General features: G+C 40.9%; 2 protein-coding genes and 2 pseudogenes across 3 annotated transcripts in view; 2 read left to right on the plus strand and 2 right to left on the minus strand.

Annotated features, from left to right (window-relative positions):
• LOC139474119 (methylosome protein WDR77-like) overlaps nucleotides 1-11,440 on the minus strand; it is a 59,124-nt gene extending 47,684 nt beyond the window's left edge. Inside the window, exon 1 of the mRNA XM_071256993.1 lies at nucleotides 11,331-11,440. Within this exon, the coding sequence (XP_071113094.1) occupies nucleotides 11,331-11,388 (58 nt within the window). The 5' untranslated portion in view covers nucleotides 11,389-11,440. The remainder of the gene's footprint in view (nucleotides 1-11,330) is intronic.
• Nucleotides 2-954, plus strand: LOC139474010 (extracellular matrix protein A-like; annotated as a pseudogene).
• A 3,974-nt stretch (nucleotides 11,441-15,414) lies between the features above and the next one.
• LOC139475419 (ice-structuring glycoprotein-like) lies at nucleotides 15,415-16,711 on the minus strand (annotated as a pseudogene).
• Nucleotides 16,712-19,677: 2,966 nt separating this feature from the next.
• LOC139473862 (calcipressin-2-like) lies at nucleotides 19,678-24,425 on the plus strand. 2 transcript variants are annotated; one of them, XM_071256643.1, is made up of 4 exons: nucleotides 19,678-19,966; nucleotides 21,921-22,094; nucleotides 23,051-23,219; nucleotides 24,024-24,425. In XM_071256643.1, exons 1-4 carry the CDS (start codon nucleotides 19,847-19,849, stop codon nucleotides 24,155-24,157), a joined length of 597 nt encoding a protein of 198 aa, XP_071112744.1. In that variant the 5' UTR covers nucleotides 19,678-19,846; the 3' UTR covers nucleotides 24,158-24,425. The 2 variants fall into 2 exon arrangements, with proteins under 2 accessions (XP_071112744.1, XP_071112745.1); XM_071256644.1 differs by lacking the exon at nucleotides 19,678-19,966 and adding an exon at nucleotides 21,282-21,357.
• Nucleotides 24,426-25,305: the final 880 nt, after the last annotated feature.

Below are 25,305 nucleotides of genomic sequence, written 5' to 3' on the forward strand. Positions count from 1 at the left end.
ACTACAAGCAACCAGGGATGTGGCAAATGGCTGCTGCGTGACAACAGGGGATGTGGCAAATGGCTGCTACATGACAACAGGGGATGTGGCAAATGGCTGCTGCTTGACTACAAGCAACCAGGGATGTGGCAAATGGCTGCTGCGTGACAACAGGGGATGTGGCAAATGACTGCTACATGACAACAGGGGATGTGGCAAATGGCTGCTGCGTGACAACAGGGGATGTGGCAAATGACTGCTACATGACAACAGGGGATGTGGCAAATGGCTGCTGCTTGACTACAAGCAACCAGGGATGTGGCAAATGGCTGCTGCGTGACAACAGGGGATGTGGCAAATGGCTGCTGAGTGACAACAGGGGATGTGGCAAATGGCTGCTGCGTGACTACAGGGGATGTGGCAAATGGCTGCTACGTGACAACAGGGGATGTGGCGAATGGCTGCTGGGTGACTACAAGCAACCAGGGATGTGGCAAATGACTGCTACATGACAACAGGGGATGTGGCACATGGCTGCTGCATGACTACAGGGGATGTGGCAAATGACTGCTACATGACAACAGGGGATGTGGCAAATGACTGCTACATGACTACAGGGGATGTGGCAAATGGCTGCTGCGTGACTACAAGCTACCTGGGATGTGGCAAATGACTGCTACATGACAACAGGGGATGTGGCAAATGGCTGCTGCGTGACTCTAGAGGATGTGGCAAACGGCTGCTGCGTGACTATAGGGGATGTGGCAAATGGCTGCTGCGTGACTCTAGGGGATGTGGCAAATGACTGCTGCGTGACTCAAGGGGATGTGGCAAATGGCTGCTGCCTGACTCTAGGGGATGTGGCAAATGACTGCTGCGTGACTCAAGGGGATGTGGCAAATGGCTGCTGCGTGACTCTAGGGGGATGTGGCAAATGGCTGCTGCGTGACTCTAGGGGATGTGGCAAATGGCTGAGTGAGTTGGTGCAATCTGCTGATTGCTTCAAACACAATTTTGTGAACACAAAATTGATTAACATTTTGAATAATAGATTACAAACATAAGTCAAGATTTACAACAAACACATTTTTTAACCAGATTGTGTAATAACAGGATCAATTTTGTGTACTTCTGTATGGTTTTGCTGAACGTATTTCCAGTGTTACAAGCTCTGAAGACTAGAAATAAAATAAAATCAGTTTATTTATCATTTATCAATATTATTGCCAAACAATGTCCAGAATATTTTTCTTCTGTTTGTGTCAAACCATATCTCAGAATTTGTCCCTTACATGATTTATGCAAAGCGTAGTGACTATCAGTATTGTCTTCATATATAAAGATATATGTACTAAAATGTTTTCTAATCCTGCAAATGTGTCACATTCAAAAATACAGATAGAATCTTTATCATTTGTTTATCACATGATCAACACCTGAGGTTGTGCAGACCTGACCTGCAGCAACACTAACAGAATATTTACTGAACTTAATGATCCTTGAAACCTTGCCAGTCACACACATCACTTTCCTAATTGAATTATTCAAGTACCAGGTGTACCAGTACATAATATGTATGACAGACCTATCCCGTATAATATAATCAATCATATATGTGAATGTGATATGAAATAAGGCAAACATCTAAAAGGTGCAAGGGGAAAGATTAACTTTCTTATATTTCCACTGTTATCATTTAACCAACTGAGTCCCTTAACCATGTTCATTCCAAGCTAAACTTTCACCTTTAAACTTTCATTTTGCTTTGCTTAACATGCTTAAAGCTGCACTCACATTATTCTAGCTATATGACAGTGGTCTGCAATTAATCAAGTCTGGACCAGACAATCCTGTGATTGACACCATGAGCACTGACATACGCAACTGTGATATGACATCCATCAACCAAGTAAGTATGACTACCCCATCCTGTTACTTGCCTCTTCTGACAAGCATGGGTTGCCAAGGACCACCTGTCACCGGGACATAAGTTTCAGTAGTGCAACATACAAACTGGTGATAATAACTAGTCAGCATCCAGGTGAACCTGTACCTTTTAAAGGGTCCCAAACAAAGTTTCAGATTTTTAACATATTTAACATGAAAATCACTGGTAGTTATTTCAGTTATTGTGCTCAATATTATTTTAATTCACCAAAATTAATAAGAAATGCTATTATCAATTTGTTTTCTGCAAACTGACAATATTCCCCAAATTCGATCTTGCTTATCCCTATGTGTACCTCAAATAGATTTCAGAATCATATTTTGAGGAAGATAGGAAGCAATAACAGAACTGAAAGGGAATCAGATACTTTCGCGTGAATTAGTCATGTGACACCACAGACGTGTCTTTTCTAAAGTTGTATTGAGCAAGGTGATTATGGCGGGTTTTTAAAAATATTTCCGCACAAGAGTCCTTTTGATCATTGTTTTTGGATAAATATTTCTCTCCTCTTATGAAAACTAAGACTCTCAAAACTAAAATGAGATGCAACCACGTGCGCACTATAACGGTTGGCGATAATTGTTCCTCGGCGATATAACAAGAAAAACTATCAAAATGTCCGATCACGTGATATACAATTTAGCCTTTAGTGGCAGTGGAGAAACGCTTAGTCATCATGATAAATGCGCCTGATTGCGGTTCCGCTCTATTCTTGCTGCGCCAAACGACACCTATCTGAGCAGCAGCCACATTGACGTGTTTTTGTTGTCTATAAGTGTATACACGATCATTATCATATTAAGCGCAATATCCTATATTTTCTGTTCTGCTTGGCATTGTTTTACCTGCAGATATTACAATTACCGCGTGTATTTTCTCATAAATTATAGGCCGGAAATAGCAATCAGCTCACATCTACCTGTTTGTTAGCGGTGTTTCTGGAAATAAATCTGTTCATTGATGCACGATTCGTATATCTGAAAAGTATTGAATGGAATATTGAATAGTGTAATAACAGGATTTCCGGTGTTATGCTAATTTGCATCTTGTGATTACGCGATCTAATTGAAGAGGCGCCGGCAAGACGACTGAGCCACGTTTTGTTGTCCTCATAATAAAGTGATGAGAATAGAATAGAATACTACAATGATGAAAGCTCTTATAACGAAATAACGGGTATAGAGAGAACCTGTGTGTACTGTCAACGACAATGTTTATGATAGTGAACGGTTAATACCTGAGCTTGGCTGCTCACGTGTCAACAATCTGCCTATCAAAATGCGCGTTGTTAAACGACAATATACAACTGAAGGCAATTGGTGCTGGTACCGTGTTCTCAAATTACAGCCTCAATTACACAGGGACAGTGACAGTGATTAACTATAGCACAGTATTTGCTGCAAGAACTTTGATAGTAGGCTCGTTAAAAACAAAGAAGGTGCTAACAGTATGAAATATATTTCGTATGTAAAAGTCTGGAGGATTACTATTTATATGTATCCCCTCGAGAGACCTGAAAGTGACCTATATACGATTCCCACACCAATTGATGCCCCCTCCCATATATATTTTTTAACTGGTGGTGTATTGACAGCAGACGAAATTAAATTATGTTCTTGTATGAACACAACTGAAAACAGGCAATGATAATGTATAGCATTTCGTATTTAATCCCGTATCATAAGTAACATGACAATGTCTGAAATAATATAAATATAGACGAGTGCATATTTTAACACGATACAGTTGTATATTGATCGATCAGAAGGGGATTAGCCAGTCGGTGGTCAGATTATGCCCACAACTAAGCGGGTTTTAATCACCTGCATCACAAGTAGGTCCGTGCTGTTTCATATTGAATATATGTTGTTACCGTTTAGCAATTACTATTTTATGAACAAATATCCATGCACGACGTAGTGGTTGATGTATGTAAACTAATGCAACAATTGTTAATTCATTCGTCATATTTAGATTTGTCAACGCCATCGGATATACTCACATTACAGAGATGTCAATGGTTATACTTCCTCTGAGAAGTAGAGATGCTCTTTACAATGTACTCACATTGGGTCGTATTAATGATTATCGTACCTGATGGTAGGACTGCTTTAGCTGGGTGGTTTTGTATTAAATCAATAAACCTCATTGCGCTCTATACTGAAGCGTGAGCATAACCGTTTATTCATCCACACTAGACTAAAGTTATGGATCTGCTGACAAAAAGGTTTTCGTCCTTAGTTCAATATGTGCATTCTTTCCGTGGACCTACTGGATGGGGATCTGAAGTTTTTCCAGTCACTACACACGCGCCGGTGTATCCTATAGTGATATTTTCGACAATTTATGGGTAAGTAAGGAACTGTAGCAGCGTACTAGTTCAATTTCTATTCCGCTACCAAACTTTATTTTAAAAGCGCATGTGTGTAACCACAAACGTTAGACGCATGACGTGTTATGCTACAACAAATATACTACTGATAATAGTTGATGTCCTTTGTCTCGACGGGATTTGGGAATGTAACATATGCCGAAACAACTCCACTTACCCTAATGGTTACTCTACAGTTCTTAGGCTTGCGAAGTAAAGATGAAACCCACACTTGTGGAACATGCAACAGTTCAAAGATATCATAAATTTTCATAAATGGTCTACAAATAGCTATACACACAGCATTCGATGTATTTGAAATAACTGAAAAACAGGTAATCATCAATTGGATGAAATCGACATGTCTTTTTAATTCTGCAGATATCATGCTTTCCGGGTATAACCACCAATCGCCTTGCCGTTGAACATGATGAAGATTCACCAAGAACCGGGCAACCAATTCGACACCTCAGCCACCAACTGCTGCTACCAGATGGACAATGTGTGGGTAGGGTCCCAAAGACCTGGCGTCATCACGTCAGCGATGAATGATGGATCTCTGCAGAACGCTACTCCGTTCTTTCATGATAAATTTAGTGCAGTAAATACACCACGGCAGTGGTCCAAAGTTAATCCCTTTCAAGTCTCCAACAGGCACACGCTTGAGCAAAAAAACGAAAACTGGCATGATTCCAGAAGATGACTTGTACTGTTGAGACAGACACACATGTATATTATCATGATATTTTTGTCATTGTATATTTTTATGAATAAATAAGTCTTGGTAACAGTTGTGTCAATTACTATCCTCTGATAATCCCATTATGAAAGAACACATAACTGGTGCTTATACAGATTAGTTAACCTCAATAAGTGTCAATTCCAATCCAAGTTGAATCACTACTCGCACCAATCGGCAGCATATCAGGGACACGTACTGATTTCGCTTAGCAACTCGAATCACACATGTGTGCTGTCCATTGTAGTAAAATATATTCTAAAACATATTCCTTCAGTATAAGTAGGTTTTCATATATTACGCAAACATGTAGGCTGTGTCAGCCATATCCAAAGGAAGCCAACGAAATTTATACAAGCACGGTTTCTGGGAAGTCTTTGATAGGCATATATAATGGTTTACATCGCTTTAGCATAAATGACCTAATAAAGTATAAATAAATCAATCCCTGGTGGGGGGTACAAACCCACAAGCAAATCCAATTTTATATTTACTTTACCGCATCTATGGGGTATGGTGTTAGTAATGATAAAAATAAATATTTGGAATTGTATTTGAAATATACATTGTATGCGCGCACACACGGCCAGTCCTACAGGGCCAAAGGGCGATGTATAGGTACGGGGAGGGATCTGTAGGATTTACCGGGTATGACCACCTCAAATTGCACTGAATATACAGGCAGTCTCGGCAATTAGGTAAAACAGGTGCGATGCAGTAGTATATTCTATATAGTAGTGTATTCTGCGTGCGTGATAGGCCGTTTGGACCACATTATATAACTTCCTGTTCTCCTGTGCTCGGGTATATTTTGTGTATAAAGAAAGGTTATCGTGTCATACATGTTCCAAGACATCATCTCACAAATTAATGTATATTCTGTCCTGAATATTGATCTGACAGTCATTAAAAGTGCCGATATGTCGATCGTTCGCGAGGCAAGATTGACAAACAATTGCCGATAACCCCCGAGCTCACTCGGCCATGCTCGCCTTATTTTCACCCCCTACTGCGGGTGTGCAGGGTATCACGTGATCGATCCTTTCTCTTGTTAGTAAACTAACGCACCTATTCTGAAATAAGAGTGAGCAAGTTAATTTTTAATGTCGCATCGGTATTATTTCAGCCATATGGCGACGAGGACCAAGTTAATATGTTTACATTTTGAACAGAGGTGCCTAATGCATGCCTTTCGGACCGCTTCAAATATTGTTTTACATAATCATGTAGAGATGCTAATTAAACTGTGACAGTGAGGTGCATGACAATATGGTAAAATGGTTTTACTATGTTTCAACACCATGCAAAGTGACGCCAATTATTCGTTAGTTTTGATTTTAAATTGTTCGATAACAAGTATTACAACAGTCAATAACTACGTATGTTTGTTTTTATGGACATCTGTAATTTATGGATGTTGACCAGGCAGTCACGCCTACAAGTGACTCTCTCTCAGGCCGTCTTTCACTGCTTGTTCGGAGAGCCGTCTCTCGTACGCATAACAGGGCTGTGGGACGACTTGTTTAGCAGTTGCGAGTAGTTAGAGGAAAGCAGATATGTTTCAACGTGCTGGCACATAGGTGTGCGTTCGTGTGCCCGAAAAAGTATATATATGTTGTTACACTATGACAAATAAACTTAAAGAAAATACTGAAATTATGTTTCTGAAAAATATGCACAAAGGAGAAAATCGCTGTCCAAAATCCCCAAATTTGTCTCTTTTAATTTACTTTTCAATATTTTATGTCGTTCGATACCAAGCATTACTCATTATTCACAGAAATACTTTGTTTTCCAACAATTTTACTTCCACCTAAATATATATTACCCACTGCAAAATTGTATTCCTAATACGTGATCAAAATACATTTCCTCCTTGTTCTAACCACGAAACTACGCGCTAAATAAATATCGTGCATATTATACGCATCATTGTGATTCAGACACATTTAGTGTAACAAGACGGATGTTTCGATTGAACATTTTAGTCAGGCATGGGTTACCTCCCTTTATCAGCTTGACTACCAGTCACTTGTACACAAGACGGTTCGTGCAGTTTCGAAGAAAGTAAACATGTTTCAACGAGATGGGAAATGGGTGTGCGTTGGTGTGCGTGAAATAATTTATATATTTTGTAACTCTACAATGAATAAGCTTTTAGAAAATACGTGTTAGTTTCTAAAAAATATGTACTTAGGAGAAAATCGCTGTCAAAAACATAACATTTTGCTCGATTTTTGCACATTTTTCTCCCAATTTGACCGTTTATTATTTTTCTTATGACATTTTTTTCATGTCATTCGATAACTAGTAGAATGATCAATAAATGTTCTTAATTTTGTTTTATTATTTTCACAAATAATGCTTGTAGAGACATTTTTGTGCAACATGCAGAAATCCATGGTCCACTGACAGGCCGTCACACATACGAGTGACCCCTCTCAGGTGGTCACTTGTACGCGAGACGGGAGAGCTGTCTGGCGTACACATTACGTCCTCTACTGGTTATTGGCGTTGGAAGCATAAAACATTACAATACAGGGTTTGAAATTATTAGTGCCATCATGCCGAGGGCACACCTAACACTGTAATGGCACGGTGAATTCCTTACCTGCGTGCCCCTTTGGCACACTTAATTTATCGATGAAAGTGACTGACGAGTATTTCTGTTGATAATGAAGACTTGTATGTAAAAATAATATGTGCAAAAACCAATTGAATTTCCTTTCTGGAAAACAATGATCAACACGACTGAACTCTTCCAACACCAACTCCCCAGTCACTGCAGGCCGGTACACCGGCCAGCTGTAGTGACGTCAAAATAGTATTTAACAGTATGAACCTACCTGTCATATCATTCATTTAGTAGATCGGTCATGTTTTTACAATGTCTGAAATACTTATTTTATTTCAGAATTGACTTTGTATTTAATAATTTGTTGAGTGATTTTGTGACAGAAAAGTGTGGTAGGGAGCACTGCAAGAATAATGTGGATAATAGTAAGGAACGAAGGAGGCATTAGCATCGCTAGTGACAACACAAGAGTGAGTAGGACAAGGAATCAGTACTAAATAAAGGTAGCGGGTGAAAATGGCTTGTGTGAATGTTCCAGGACATTATCCCAGAAGCCAAAATATTCGACACTAAACCATTTCACCCTGCTTTCTCTACGTTTTTGTGTGAAGAATATTAGGAGCCGCTATAGAATCTATAATACTAGCCACTAAACAGGCACCTAACCCCAATGAGCATAAAGCTAGGATTGATAGATCCAAAAGGAAATCCAAGGGCTAAGGATAGAGTTTGGGTAATCTAAGAGCCACTAAACAGGTATCTAACCCTAATGATTCTAAAGGGGTGATTGACCTTAAAGCGGATCCAAGGGCTAAGGATAGAGTTCGGGTTAACACATGGTTAACCTACCCTGACACGGGCGACATTTGGATATGATCAGCACCAATAAATTATAATATACCTAATAAACAGCATTCCCGTGCACACGATGCATAATAATGAAAATTAATGAATCAAAAAAATAATATATGTAATATTAGTTCCAATTAATATACTCAACAACAAAAGTTCCTGTGACACCAATATTTTAGTGTTTTTTTCAAACAAGTAAAGTTTGGTTTTCAATATTGTAGTATATGTATGGAATCAAGTCACAAAAAGGCAACTGCTACAGAAAAGCATGCATTCCATGCAAAAGTTGACTTTTATGCAAGCCCCATGCATTTCACTACCCAAGAATGGGTATAAAAACGTGCGTTAACGGGATTCCATATGCATTGTTTAGCATTGGTATGCTTGAAGCAGGATCGAGTCAACGTGATATTGCAAGACAATTTAACGTCCACAGAAACACCATTTGGTGTTTATGGCAACGTTGGCAACAGACAAATGCAGTCAAAGACCATCCTCGGAGTGGCAGGCCACGCGTAACAACTGTTTTCGAACAACACACCTACGAAATTGATTCCAACCAGCAACAGTGACTGCAAGAAGCATCCCTGGCCTTCGACGAATATCTTCACAAACCGTACGTCGCTGCCTCAGATGTGCAGGGATTGTCGCCAGAAGACCCGCCAGATGGCCCATTTGGACAGGAAACCACCGACAGGAAACCGCAGACAGCGTCCATGCTGGACGGCCATGCAGTGTCGACAAGTTCTATTCACTGACAAGTCTCGTTTTCACCTCAGCCACAGCGATGGGCGGATTCGAGTGTACCGACGTCGAGGTGAACGTTATGTCAATCATTGTGTCATGGAAGAAGATCGGTTCAGGGGCGGCAGCGTTATGGCACGGGGTGTGATTACAGCAAGACAGAGGACCCGTTTGATAGTGGTAGAGGGAAATCTCAATTGCCTGTGCTACCGCCATGAGATCATTGGCCCTGTTGTTCTACCGTTTTTGCATCTTCACGGCCCAGGCATTACTGTTCAACATGACAACGCCCAGCCTCATATTGCTCAACTTGTTCAGGATTCTCTTCAACAAAACAATGTGAATGTCATCCCCTGGCCGGCTCGCTCCCCTGATCTCTCACCAATCGGGGCACATGTGGGATAAGATGGATCGGCGCCTTCGACATCAACCACATGTTCCACAGACACTCCAGGAACTTCAAAACATGCTCCAGCAGATATGGACAGATATCCCACAGGACTTTTATGCAATGCCTGGTCCATTCCATGTGACGAAGATGCGTTGCTTGCATTGCAAGCAGAGGTAGACACACACGCTATTGATCTGTAAAGTGACATTTTGGCATGTTCATGTTTTTTTATGAAATCACGCATTTTCTGAAGTCAGTATGGCAAATTAAACCATTTGAACACTTACAGGAGACTTTTATCTGTTACAAACTGAAATTGTTTCAGATTTGGTAAAAAACATAACTTTGCAATAAATCTTCTTCAATGCCACAGGAACTTTTGTTGTTCAGTATAATTATGATAATAACTTTAGCCACTGGAATTCCAAAAAAAATGAAATATAAAATATATTGAAAATAAATGTGCTTTCACAAACTAGCGGTTGCTATACAAGGGCTATATTTAGGAAATAAATGTTCAAAACTCTCAAAATTGCTGGGCTTATTCAATGACATTGCGTGTAGAGATGATAGATCACTGGGAACAGCTTATGCACACTCAATGACCCATGACGTCACAGGGCATTGTTTCGGCGATGTGACTGGCAACAAAATACTACAAATAATGCCATAGGGTACTGTGATGCGTTTGAAGAGTTTGTGGTACTGTATTATAAAGGTTGACAAAAAAACATTTCCAGGCTTTGAACACACTATAACTATAAAAACCTGCATATCTGAAAACATACTATTTATCACACTGAGCAATCAAATTAAACCAGTTGGACCAATGTCCATGATAAAATCCCAGCCAACAAACTCCAAGCTCTAGTACTTCTCTAATGTTCAATCCCATCATCATATTGTAGCACCAGGCACAAGAACAATCTACCAAGAATAAATTTTTCTGGATATAAAACAAATAAGCTATATAGAAACTAACACGTTTAATCGATTAGTCCTTTAATGATAGCATATAGCAAAACTGTTAACAATGGTACATTTCTACCAGTCCTTATGATACCTAACTATTTGGCAGTTTGGCAAGAAGTTGAGGACAATGTGTCACCCCGTTGCTGTCATGTTCAATTTGCTGCTCATTTATACTCTAATTATTACATGCATAAAACTGTTAAGTGACTTATAAAATAAAATCTAATATGTAAAATGATTGCCATTTGGGCCAGCCTGTCTGTTAACGTGCCTGAAATTTTCACCTGTTATGAGAATTTACTGAATGTATAGTTCGTACAATCTGATTGAGCCTTCCCCTATTCAGGAAGCAGTAAGACGGCTTGTGTGAAGCTGTCTTCTGAAGTGGTCATCTCTGGCCAGGGTCAGTTGAGGTCACCTATTCCTCCACACAACTGTCCAGTACGATTGACAGCGTACCTTGTCTAGGCTGATACCTAATGTCTAGCAAGTACAAAACTACCTTCTACTGACGTTTTCATATGATAAACACAACATACATGCCTCACGGTCCAAGTTTACAAAGCACGTTTTTCTATCCAAACTCACTGTAAAGCTCATTGTAGCGAGCATAGATTATCATTATTCACATGCTTTGTCCATGCGGCAATTTCTGTGACATTTTCGAGCTTAAGATCGAATGTCAACATGCAGTGACAAATGGTCAGTAACACACGCATAATAATAGACTGATAATTCCAGATAAATTGACGATCTTACCCCTATGACACTGAACCACGTCCAGCTGCCTATCCATGGCGGCGGGTATTTGATCCATAGTTGTTCAACCGAATCCTATCTCACATACACTCCGTGACCATGTGCACCAATGCCGGAAATGCGCGCCAAGTTGAAAACAAGCATTGCGCAGTCGCGAAAATGCATCTCGCGTGAACATTTCACACTTATCGCGTTCTATAAAAACAATTTATCCCTCAAATGATGCGTTTATTCGTTTTTTTAAACGCTTCAAACTGGAATTCGCGTTATATCATAATCTAATAAATGAATTCATATATGATGAAAGGGAGAGAAAGTGTGTTTTTGTACCTACGACTCCTGAAGACAAGACGAATTATCTCCCTTTGTTTCTAAGTTACATTAGCCGATACCATCATATTATACCGATATCTGGTCTCCAACATTTGGTACCATATAACAATACCCTTTTCCAGCATTCCACATTGAGTTTCATGTACTCTCGCTATAATGTATTTACATGAATTGCCATCTTTCTTCCTGAAATTGGACCAAATAGTACAATTAAGACATGAGACTTTTCTAATTTCTTTTCATTCGAATACAAAAATTGAGGAGAACCTCTCGAGAAGTGAGAAGGTGAATTCGTAATCACACCAGATCGTAGCCATGGAAAATTCGCAGCTCGGAGACAAATTTCACTGCGAACTCGTACAAAAAACAAATACATTACTGCAATTAACTGAATAGTGATTTATTATTTAAATATTATGTGGCAAATGTATTTCAAATAGATATAAATCCTTGATGCATTGTGACCTGGCGTGACTTTACTTACTTACTTAAATTAGGAATTTAACGTGCGCTTTCCGGCATATGCGTATTTCGCGCACTAGGCGTGACGTTCTGCCAGTCATCTTTTATATCTTTCATATGCGGAAGCTATAATTAATCTTCTTCTCAGCTTGGATCTATGAGTAATCAATCCCATACTCCACTCACAGTTGTCCTTCTGGGATGGGACATACTTACCTGAGTATTTATTTATAATAGTAGTTACAAAGAACCATGCAAACCATTGAAAATAAGACTACAGTAAACCACTACATCCACCACTTACTGAACCTCTAGTGTTCTTCAGCTTGGATATATTTACCGAATTATTTGTTTATGACAACTTTGATCCAGAGGATCAACACGGCCCGAAGAAATTTTGTAGCATATTTACTGGTAAGACAGGATAAATCGTGTTGTGATCTGATAATTACCCCATATGGCTATGGTTGAGGTCCGACCACTGGTGAGTACCATTGTGAAGAAAGGGGTAGAGGGTGGTCCACGACAAGTAGTACGATGAATATGTGCGTGTCGGGTCTCGGTTAACAACGAGCTCAACAGCATGTCATAGATGCTGTCAGTTATTTTCGCACTACATGTGAGTGCGTGAGTGATTGAGTATGGTTTTACGCCGCCTTTAGCAATATTCAAGCAATATCAGCGCGGGGACACCAGAAATGGGCTTCACACATTGCACCCACATTACATACTAACTGTGAATAGGTCGAAATAGCCAAGTTGGGATTTGATGGCTGGACGATATCTCGACTTGCTTGGGCTTATAAAACTACTCTCTTTGTCACGAGCGAAACCTTCTGCTCTGATGCACTAGATACAGACAGAACAGTGGCAATGCTAGCTTTTGACAATGTTTGAAATTTATTTTTACATTCTTTCTCCATGGGCTTGTATTCTTTTTCTTCTGAAAAGAGAGCTAGGATTTTTTTACGGCACATTTCCAATTCAACCTATTGAAAGAATGTTCTCAGTGTTCCCTAAAACATAATAACTGTGCAGATGTAGGTGATTTTGAGGTGATGGTGAAACGGGGTTTAACGTCGCGTCCAAGATTATTGCACTTACATAGCGACAGGTGATTTAGAAACAGAACAATTAAAATAGTAGTATAATAAAGCATTTTTTAGAGTAATAAATAAAAGACCATTTATTACAAAAGACTATTATTTGTAGCAAAACCCAGTCAACTTGGCATGTTTGTACTCACATCTACTAGAGGAATGTACTTGTCAATTACTGAGATTGTGGATGATGGACATAAGTAGCGATACTTCATGGTCGACGTCGTGGGTGAGGCAATACCCCTGAAGGTCGTGGAGCTTTTCTCCAAAATGACAGTCCAAGTACAATGTACAATGCATTTCTCCTCAGATTATCAGAATTAGGAAAAACTCACTTACATCATCACAAATTTTTTATAGGCAAAATGCACCCATAAGGCAAGAATGTTCAAGACAGGTGAGTAGTTGATGGCAGCGGTACAGGACCGCTCCTGGCTTCTGATTGGTCGGTTTTTGTGATGACGTCACTTCCGGTTTCGGTTCGGTCACGTGACCTCTGATGACGTCATCAGGACACGTGACCTGCGCAGGGCTATGTGGTTCATGCGCGCGCATCCAAGATGGCGGCACTTCTGTTTCCGGTCGCGCGCGCATCCAAGATGGCGGCATTTCCGTTTCCGGATGACGGCACGTCTGTTTCCGAGGGGTCATCTCCTCCAAGAGGGGAGGCGAGAGGAGAGAGGGCGGGAAGGCGGGAGGAGGAGGGAGAGAGGAGGAGGAGGAAGAGGGTTTTCCTTGTGTGTGTGTGTGTTTTTGTATTGGTGGATGGGTGGTGAGAGGGTCGTCAACGCCAAGGATGAAAAGCATTCTTTCGAGGGAGATGGGTGGCCCTGAAAAAGGGCCGTTTTAGAGAAGAAGAAGATTACTTCTTCTCCCACATAGGTGCTGTGGTGCAAAGGCACGGGTGGCCTGCCACCTGTCTCCTGACAAGACACTGACTGGTGTGGCGATATGACATGTGGAGACCATAGATCACTGAGACGAGCTTATAATACACAGTCGACGACCCAGCAACTTTGTTGCTAGGTTGACGTCATATCGCCAAGAATCCTGACGTCATATCGCAAAGAATCCTGACGCCAAGAATCCTGCAACAAAATTCCACAAATCTAATGGTGATGTGATTGTAAACTTTGAAGTGCAAGGTCTCGTTCCACAAGGCGATCGTATTGTAGAGCAATGACAGTCGTTCGTCTAAGTTACAGTAGGCGAGTGGCGATCACCTTAACGCTACGATCATGTTGTGGAACGGACGTCTGAATTCTAAAGGTGAATCGACATGCACAGACATGAACTTGATGAAGGTATATATGCCTACGTGATGTGTTTCGTGTCTCCATGCAAACATGGTGCCACGCATGACTACAAAATGACGTTTATCCATATGATGATGTCGTTAATTTGTCACTCGTTCATCCACGTCGAGAAGTTGACACTCGTGTATGTTTACATGCGTACTGTCACGCGTGTCTCCAGGCACACGTGATGTACTTCCTGTTTTCATGCACACGTGGTGTCACGCGTGTCTCAATGCAAAACGTGGTGCCACGCCTGACTACAAACAGACGTTACTAGAAGTGTATATATATAAAGATCGATACACATGCGTGACGTTTGCAAACGTGATGTACTTCGTGTCTCCATGCAAACGTGGTTTCATGCGTGTCTTCAAACACAGGTTTATCAATATGATTATTTATCATATTTATATTTATAAGGATAGAGAGAGATCGATAGACATACGTGGTGTTTGACTCGTGTCTCCAAGCGAACGTAATGCCACTTGTGTACACATACATACATACATACATACATACATACATACAATCATATATAGAGACGTGGTGTCACTCGTAGGGGTGTGCCTCCAAGAGGACTGGGGGGAGGGTGTGGGTTCTTTTGGATTGTTGTTTGTGTTGGCAAAGCAAGCAGGGTGGGTGTTGATTAGTCTGAACACCATGTGGACTCCATGACGCCTTGTGATCAAACTCTATCATGTCTTCTGGGTGACTGACATCAGGCAACTGATCTTTCAAGCATTGCCTTTCGTTTTTATTTATTTTTATTTTTTTCACTTTTACAAGGCGCATGTGCACAGACATGACAGACAACGTAGACGACATCTCAACTCAGCCTCTACCCTCCGTTCGGCATCCTATTGGAGTTGAGATCAATCAAGACACAAAGAGTCAGTTCAATTTATCCCTGTTTAATGATAACACCGCTCTGTATAGGGCTGCCGCTCTGTATAGGGCTGAGATGAGTTCTGGTGCTGCTGCTGCTGGTGAGGGTGTTGTTGCTGCTGCGCCTGCTTCTGCTGATGCGCTAAGTGTGTCGAAGAGTTCTGTTAGTGAGGGTGTTGCTCCTGGTGCTTCTGTTGCTGTGGGGGTAGTGGCTGCCACTGCTGGTGCCTCTGGTTTTGGTGTGGGTGCTGTAGATGAGGGTGCTGTGGTGGCTGCCACTGGTTTTGGTGTGGGTGCTGCTGCATCTGAGGTGTCCATCGGTGATGGTGACGGTGGTGATGGTGGTGACGGTGGTGGTGGTGACTGTGTTGAGGTTACTCCTGTTTCTACGGCGACGAGTGCTGCTGTTGCTGCTTCTACTGCTGCAGGTGTGGCGGCTGTGGCTGTTGCTGCTGCCCAGGATAGTGCTGAGGCGAATTTTTCTGTTGTTTCTGCTTCTCAGGGTGTCCCCTTCGATGCCCTCACACCTGCCGCGCATTGCGCCATCTGTAGTGCATAGATGAATACTTTTAGTGAGGGTGTTGTTGCTGCGTCTGCAGCTGCATCTTTTTTCTGCCTGTGTGGTGGCTGCTTCTGCTGCTGCTACGGGTGTTGTTGTTGGTGTTGTCTGCGACGAGTACTGCTGCAGCAATGGTGCATGTGAGGTTACTGTTTCAACGAGTGCTGCTTCTGCTGCTTCTATTGCTGCAGGTGTTGCTGCAGTGGTTGCTAGTATCGCTGTCCATAGTGCTAAGTCGAGTTGTTGTGCTGCTTTCACTGCTTCTGAGGGAGTTGTTGTTAGTATGGGTGCTGCTTCTGCCGCTGCTGACGCTGCGATGAGTGCTGAGATGAGTACGTCTGTTCCTTTTAACGTTCCCTCTGCTACCACTGCGGTGAGTGTTGCGACGTGTGGTGCTGCTGCTTTTTTTGCTGCTTTGAGTATGGATGCTGTGAGTGCTGCTGCTTCAGGTGATGGGGTTGACTTTTCCACGTATAGTTCCATGCTGGGGATGTAGATACCACACCCTGTAGGCAGAAATGTGTCCACGGCGCTCTTTAACTTCTGGGAAGCTTTGTACAAGACACTCGTTCTCATCATCTCCCAATGTAGAACTAACCACACCTCCAGGATGTCCGCCATTGCACGACGGAAATGCTCGCTATTGAGAACGTCCTTGTACTTGTCCCCCTTCTCCTTCTTCTTCAGTTTGACGGTGATGCGGTAGTAGCCGGTTTTTTCATACGGTGGTAGTAGCCGGAACATAATGATGTTGTTGCTTGGACCGTTCAGTGAAAAGTGAAGACCGGAGAGCGTCTGTTAGTTTTAAGACACTGATACCCTGTTTCCTCATTGGTCCGTTCCGGTGTATGGTCTGAATCTCAATTTTGCCAAACTGGACCGACCCTTGTGTTTCTTTTCCATAGGGAATGTTTTTTTCCATGAGAGAGAAAGCACAACCTCGATTCGATCAATCAGAGGGCCGCCCAGGTCAAAGGCGGCCTCTGATTGGTCAAAAACCCGGGCTTCTGATTGGTCAGATTTCGATCTGTTTTTTTCTGTAGGTGTCCATGTCGATTCATTTTCAATCCGTTGTGACACCCCAATGGTATGAAATAAAAAAATGATCAGTCGTCTCTGTACCAAAAGGGGAGCGTGTCTAGAGGCAGCTTTGTGATTTCGTCGAAGAGGAGCTTCGCTTGTCGTTAACGGTGCGGTAGTCTTTTTGGGGTGGGTCGGGTCACAAGATCGTTGAAATGACGGTCGATATAGGTGTCAAAGAGTCCTTCTTGCTGGGTGTCGGGTTCATGCTGTGCAAAGGTGTCGAAATGCCAAACGTCGAAGATCTGAAGCACCTTGCAACCATACTTCTTCAAGGCTTCATGGAGTTCTACGGTGGCGTACGTGCCCACCCAAGACCTCTCTTCATCCGTGTGCTCGCAGGGTGAGTCTGACCGGGTATGGTAGAGTCGTTTCGGCGGTAGGACACGACATTGGATAAGTCCTTTCAGCTCAAACAACGTGTCCACAACAACGTGCAGATCGGGGTCCGTCTCCATGAGATAACTTAACCAGTGCATACAGGCCTGGGAATAGTTTCTCTTGGGTTGGTAGCCTTGAGGTGGAAGAATGGGTTTCAGATCGTGTTTTCGGAAGGATTTCATGGTGAATGCAGCGGCTGTCATCACCTCTACAAAGGGATCCATGAGAACTGTCCTGATGGCGTTCTGTCGGAAGTCAGCGCATCCACGTCTCAAAATGTCGACATCACTCTGACAATAGGCTAAGAGTTCTTCTTGCAAGTCAAACAAGGCTCCTTCTTGAACTTTCTGGGCATGCCACTGGAGGAAGGCAGGACGTTCCGTGGGAGACATGCCATCAGGATCGTACATGACGGCTGGTGGATAGGGACCTCTGTAGGTCTGGTTGGCTTCGGTATTTAAAAAGTGTGGAAAATACCCTTTCTTCAGTTCATTTAGTCCAAAGCTCTTTGGAAATGCTTTCAGTGGGTAGGGTATGAAATTCAAACTGTCTTCGAAACACAATCGTCCCAGGGTCACCTGTAAAATCTGTTCTCCATTCCGAATCTTGGTGGGGAGTTTCACCAGATGGGGGTACAGGCCCTTCAGGATCAAGTGCAAATCATAGGATCGTGCATTATGTGCCATCACATAAATAAGCTCCTCCTTCTGGACAGTGGTGTTCTTCTTCATCGTCTTTGTCTTCTCCTTCCCCTTCCCCTCTAATGGGGTGGGCGCGTCCACCTCTATGGCATCCTCCCCCTTGCCCTCCTCCTCCTCCTCACGTGACCGCTTTGCCGTATTTATCCCTCTACCACCTCTGCAAATATTTTTAGTGTGCTTGATTTTGCTAGTGACTTTTGGCATCAGATGCAAAACACATGGTTTTTGTATGGAATCGCCTCTCTTTTGGCCTAAACATGCTCCAATGGCATTTTGGCAAACAATTTAAGTGGCAATAAAGTAATGAATTGGTGTTACATTCTAATATATGTAAATGACATAATATTTTCTGAAACGTTTTTGGAATATTTGAGTCACCTCTGGGCAGAATTCCAAAAGAACAAAGAAGCAGGGCTTACTCTAAAACCAACCAAATTTTCGACAAAACGGAAGTCACCTACGAAGGGCATATCTTCCGCAAAGATGGCATAATCAAACGTGCACGTTGAAGTTTAATTATTCCCGTGCTATGGTTTTCGGACGCTTAGGAATATAAACATTTGTAATTTTCTCGTTAATCACAATAACAACTGTAAAGTATATCACTAATCTATAAAATATAACTTTATCCTAAAAACAGGTCATTATCTGAGTACCGGTATTTACAATGTCTCTGTGACGCCAGATCCTTTGCTACAGCGCGAGTAATCGCGATAACCATGGCCTTCCGAAAACTTATGATGTCCGAAAACCTATGATCCCACGATTATTTACTGAACCAGCTTAGCCGAGCCATTGGCCCTAAATATATCGTATGGCGCGGTGTCCATGACAGAGCTTCAAATCCCATTTTAGTTCGGGGCTTGAGAGCCAGGGGCTGCCAGGTTGAGGGTGAAACCCAGTCGGGGGTTCGTGGCTTCAGTGTGTTTCAGTTTTCCGCACAATTAACCCCTCTAAGACGTGTGTTGTGCCCTTAAACCTAGCTCTAAAGACGCATCCTTTACGATATTTATTTTCTGCGCCAAATACATTTTGGAAGAAAAAAGAGGCGCATGAAAGAATAATCCAACGTGCACGTTGAGTTTTAATTAAAACTTAGATTGGCAGAGCTTCCAATCAGGCCGGGCTATATATACAGCCAGAAACTGTGGGTTCGGGGTGGAACACCGTGGGGAACTCATCGGATTTTGTTTTTCCACCTAAGAGCTATTTCTACATTTCTTTAGTTCAGTAAGATTTAGTGCAGAAAGGAAAATATGTTAACCTCATTCAACTTGTGTATTCAAGCTTAAGGAGTCATATGGAGTCATGAATAATGCATCACTCCTGAAGATTGTTTTCCTACAAATTTAAATTGTTGTCAGCCTTAAGTTTGGATCTTACTTAAGATTAAATAATCTTGACTTGTGAGCATGATATTATATTGAATATCTTGAGACTTAAGCTGTATGCTTTTGAAAGTTGGCATGTTCTGCACAAGATCTGATAATTCAAGCTGCCATAATTATGTGACCACCTTCTGTAGGTGGCGCTGTTAGTGACGTCACGGGAACCCCCTCGCTGATAAAAATAGATCACAGTCTCAATGGTAGCACTACTGTCAGAGCGTAGATATATTTTTCGAGAACCCCGAACTGCTTTAACAGAAACACTAACGTAAATCATAGGCTTGTTTATCCTTTGAAGATACATTTCAATTCATCGCACATTTGTCTGAATGCCGCGATTAGTCGCGACGCATGAGGAAATCAAAATGGCGGACGATGTCAGCGATTTACCGGACGCTCTCATAGCAACAAATGTTGAAGAAAGAGTATTTGATGATCCGCTAGAGAAGGTATTAACGGAATAGGACTATTTTCCTTGTTCGTGGTCATAAGTTATTTACTTTGGCACTTCATTCACTAGAATTTAACAGCCACACCCTGTGTTCATGCTTGTGTTGCTGGCTATAACATCGTGATTAACACTTACATGAGCGTATATTGTTCCTTTAATTCTGTTACCTTATGTAGATGAAGGTATGACACACACATTGGCTATCCCCAGCATGTCTGAAGCTGTTTATATCTCAAAAACATTTCCACCTATTTTATAACTAAAGCTTTCAAAAGTAATGCTTCGTAAATCTCCCACTAGACACACAAAGATCGCCTAAAGATACAGAAAACATGATAGTTAATGTTTAGTAAGGCTAATAAACATAATAAGTTAATGAGGGCATATGCCACCTTTGCATTCGTTGTGGAAATGTAAGCTCCAATTATGTTCATTTGGCTTGCAGGTGGCACTGATGCTATAGCTGTGAAATAACCTATTATTTGATAATACCTCAGGAAAAATCTTTAAGAATCCATCCTGATTAAGCATCAGACTTCAAAAGCACTGGTTAAGTGCACATTAAAGAATATGTTCGAGATGTGTTTTCCTGTACCCAAAGTTCCCAAACCATTTACCAAAATAGTTTGATTAATTGGAAATGAAATTATTAAGAGTTACATGTATTACAGAATTCTTTTGCAAGTTCGGATTTGGTCACTGGATGATTTTTGCGACTTACTTGGGCAAATGAAACTACTCTTGCCTTTGTCACTAGCGATACTTTCTGCTCTGATGTGCCTTAGTGTAGACACAGACAGACCAGTGGCAATGCTAGCTTTTGACTATGCTTGAGATTTATTTGTACATTCTTTCTTCATGTAATTTATGACATTATAGGCCAATTCTGGAACTTGAGAATGAATGATTTGGCCAAGCTTTCCTATCATTGATATGTTTATTTGTTTGTAATTCTTCTAGCAAATGACTTTTAGAGAATTCTGGTATCGACTTGTCACATTGACCTCTTAATAGTCTTATGAGCAACACATGTGTCCATATGGGTGTAGTCAATTTCATCGTCATGACCAGCGCATGCGCAACATCTGACACCCTCTCTACCTGTAACAAACCAAATTTATTTGTTTGCCCACATTCTGTGCACCATACCCATGCTCATGTGTTTCATCAAAGTTGTCAATGTCTAAGACCTGCATCACTTGAAGCTTTCCTCCCACATTAAGCTGTCACTCCGTGATATCGTTGGAATACTGTTCAAAGCACTCAGTCAGTTGCATATTGAGATGTTATCATGGTTATTACAGAAATCAACAATCCCCCTGTAGCATTTTGGTTTGACCACAGCCTGTGAGATGATCATCATTGGCGAACAGAGTTCAGAGACTGATGGTGATTACAAGATTTCGTTTTTCTGTTGGTACATCATCTTCCAGAGGCAAGAGAGTTAACTGACTTTAACACTCGATTTTCCACCATTGCCGACCTAGGCTGGAATTTCTGGGCTTGATCATAGTCACCAGTGGCTATTACGAGTTATGTCCCTTCTGTCCCAGTTAAGACGATCTGATCGATACTTAAGATCTATATTGTGATGAAACGAGTCTTACATCGCGATGTGCATCAAATCATGTGAACACCTTGATTAAAAACATGAAAAGATTAAGAAACTATATGTTGACAACAAGTTGGCAGTGCACATGCTTTGCAAATTCTGCAATCGACCGAAATCTGCGTGACAGTTTACAAACCGGACGAACGATTTTGATTGGACTATGCATAGACTCTTTAGTCCACCAAAATGTAACTCCATGATACCAGCCTTGTTCGGCAAGGGTGGAAACTTGACTTTTATAGTCAGTTAACTCACTTGCCTCTGGAAGATGTAGGTACATATATCTAATGATTTATTCTGTGATATTATTATATGAAATCTTCTTTACTTCATATTTCAGGAACAGTTTGAGAACCTGTTTTGTGAATTTGATCCAAGTGTGACTTTTCAATACCTCAAGAGCTTCCGCAGAGTTCGCATTAACTTTATCAGTCCCGAGCTGGCAGCAAAAGCACGAATACACCTGCATCAAGCTGAATTTCTTGGCACCATCATCAAGTGTTACTTTGCTCAGGTAAATTTGCAACAAAAAAGACAATACTAAATAACCATTTGTTAATTCTGTATATATTCACTGTATACCTTGAAAATTGAATGGCCAAATTAGAGACACATATATACACAATTAGTGTGCCTAGAAAATGATGGATGGTATAACTCTGATATATTTGTTGAAATACTGTGAACATCAGTCTCTCCATTACAAATATTATAAATTCTGAGGGTCAGATCAACTACAGTCATACATGTTTGAAATGCCTAAAAAATAATAATACATGCTTGAAACTATGTCTACTCATTTATTTGCTAAGTTTACAACTGAAAATACTAGTTTGCCATTTCAATATGAGTTTTGAGTGAAAACTGTCGACTGTAAAAAAAACAAACAGACAAGTTACTTCTTTTCATTTCTTTTGAAATATATTTTGTTAGAAATATTTAAACATTATAAATACACTTGGAAACAAAGTCAAGGAGTGTATATTATGTACCTGACTATTGAATGCTTTCTACATTAGAAAGTTCTGACCAGCAAAAATATTGTTGAAATAAGTATGATTACAATATAACTTGGCATATATGCAAAGGAACATTATAACATAAGCACACATGTACTGATGTTTATTGTCTTATCTTTATGCTGTTTTAGTCATACTGTCTTAGTTGTACCACACTGGAGACAATGATTTCTTGACAGCGGCTTATATGTATTGTAATATAACAACTGATTTGACAGTTTTTTGCACATGCGTACAAAAGGATTTGGACATCAAAGCACACAATACTCTTTTTTTTTTAAAAGTTGCAAGTGATCATTTAAAATTAGACGATTAAAAAAGATGTTTGTGAAATGTTTTAAGTTCAGCAATTGTGCTTTGGAATCATGACTGGTGAAAAGTTGCTAGGAATGGTTTTCTAAATTCTAGTTGGAACAGTTGCTCATATTGTTGCTTGATGCATTTGTTGTAGGCCAAACAGACGACTTGTGATGATTCCCCACACCTGAAGCCCCCACCCATGGAGAAGCAGTTCCTCATCTCGCCCCCTGCATCCCCCCCAGTGGGGTGGGAACAAGTACAGGAGTCTCACCCTGTCATCAACTATGATCTCCTGGCAGCCATTGCACAGCTAGCTCCGGGTCAGTCTTCCTGGTACTCCTACATTAAACTGATGTACTGTAGCAGATCATCACTTCTATCTTTCATCTTGGGTCATTTCAAAAGAATAAATACAACAGCACAGGTACATCAATGTGATCTGGTACTAAGCAGGTCGAAAGCTGAATTGTAAATGAGAATCTAATAATTAAGCATGTCTATCATGTGAAAGATTTTATCTAAATTTAACCATCGTCACTGCAGCACTTTGTTTTTGAATCAGTTGTGTCAAAGGTCAAGGTCTTCCTCAAGGTCATAGCCTGAAGAAAAGTTAGTTTTAATGATGACTTGAGAAGCATTTACAAAATATGTCAATGGAATTTTGTATGTGACAACCTTGGGACAGAGAAGCTGTATGAAAAAGTTTGTGTGATCTCTATAATAAATGTCAAAGGCACAGTGAGGGTAATTCTGAAAGTATGTTTGCCATTTTATTTTGTCTTTTTGTTTTAAAAAGTCGTGGGCATGTAGTGTATTGTTCAAATACTCATGTAAGACAAGTGACGACAGTCATCTTTATATCAGAAGTAGGTGATGTTGACCTACTTTCAATGAGTAGCATGTGCACTGTCCTTTTTGAAACCATGTGTGTGCAGGGGTGATGGGGTATTTCATCACTCAAGGAACCCAGGTTTGAGTCTTCATATTGGTAGAATGTGTGAAGTCCATGTGTGTCTCTCGCCATGATATGGCTGGAATATTGCTTCCATGATACCATGATTTACTTACACATATTTTATGTGAACACCTTACATGAATGTACAGTATGTGTCCTCCTCCCACAGGTGAATCCCATGAACTCCACCCACCATCAGAATCTCAACCTGGCATTGTTGTCCACATCTGTGAGGACCCAGAGGGTTATAATGACCCCAACAGACCTAGAATAGTACAGACCCGACGACCGGAGGCGACTTGACCATAGTGTGTGTGTATCTTGTACATCTCTTGTGTTCCTGACGGACCTGACAGCTCTTCACTTGGAAGACACAGGCTAACCATTAACAGTGTTCAAAGAGAAATGTGTTTGCTGGCCCAGGGCTTCCCTTTCTCTCGTCTTGGGCAGATCAACATTGTCCCTCACTTGGTTTTAAGGCCAGTACATCTGAAACTACTGGACATTGAATTCTTGGTGATCATAACACCATTATGTATTGTGTATCAGCATAAATTACAGCTTACTCCAATGTTGAGCATATTGTCTTGGAATTGTAACGGTTATCTCAAAAAGTGTGTTATGTGTTATATTGCCCATGTAACTGGTAGCACTATTTATGCCATTATGACATGCTTACTGGGTGCCATACTGATGCACTTGAGTCATGGTAGAGGGAATGTAAAGCTTGAGTATCACAATATTTTGCTTATGGATAATAGCAGTTCGTTTATACACCCCAGTGTCATGCATAGAGGATCATGGTATTTGTTTAATTAGCCATTTCATTAACTGAGATGGGGTGATTGCATGTATGTGATATAGAGATTGCTACACGTGTGTCTGTCAGATACCATTGATCTTACAACGTGTTATCAATGGTATCTGACAGGCACGAGTGCAGTAATCTGTTTCTTACACACCCTAAAGTCACACCTTTTTAGCATCAAAGTGATGCATTTTGTTTATTCTCATGATTGCTGTAGCACATTAATACATAACACCACTGTCATAAGTGACGTCATTCTATGTACTACTTACAACTCATAAATAATATGACCCTACACAAAAAGGTTTCCGCCATATCTGTGGATTATCAAGGCGATGATGAAAGTGCAAACTAGACAAAAACAAAGCACACGCTGGGTGCTGATTTAAAAGTTTACACCTCAAAGAAATGACTAAGTATGTACAACAATAATTACTTCCGTATGACATCACTGCCGGTGACCGACTTTTACAAAATGGCGTGTTTCACTGACAACAGTACATGGGATTTCCAGAGGATTTTCTTTGATTGAGGGATCGTATATACATAAATGTGTCACGTAAGTAATCAGAAACATTCTGACAATCTGCGTAGTTATTTGTTTACCATGTTTTCCAATGTAACAAAGAGAATTAGTCAGAAA

Source organism: Haliotis cracherodii, unplaced genomic scaffold, assembly GCF_022045235.1.
Source record: "Haliotis cracherodii isolate W230 unplaced genomic scaffold, xgHalCrac1.p SCAF_3, whole genome shotgun sequence".
Taxonomy (NCBI): Eukaryota; Metazoa; Mollusca; class Gastropoda; order Lepetellida; family Haliotidae; genus Haliotis; species Haliotis cracherodii.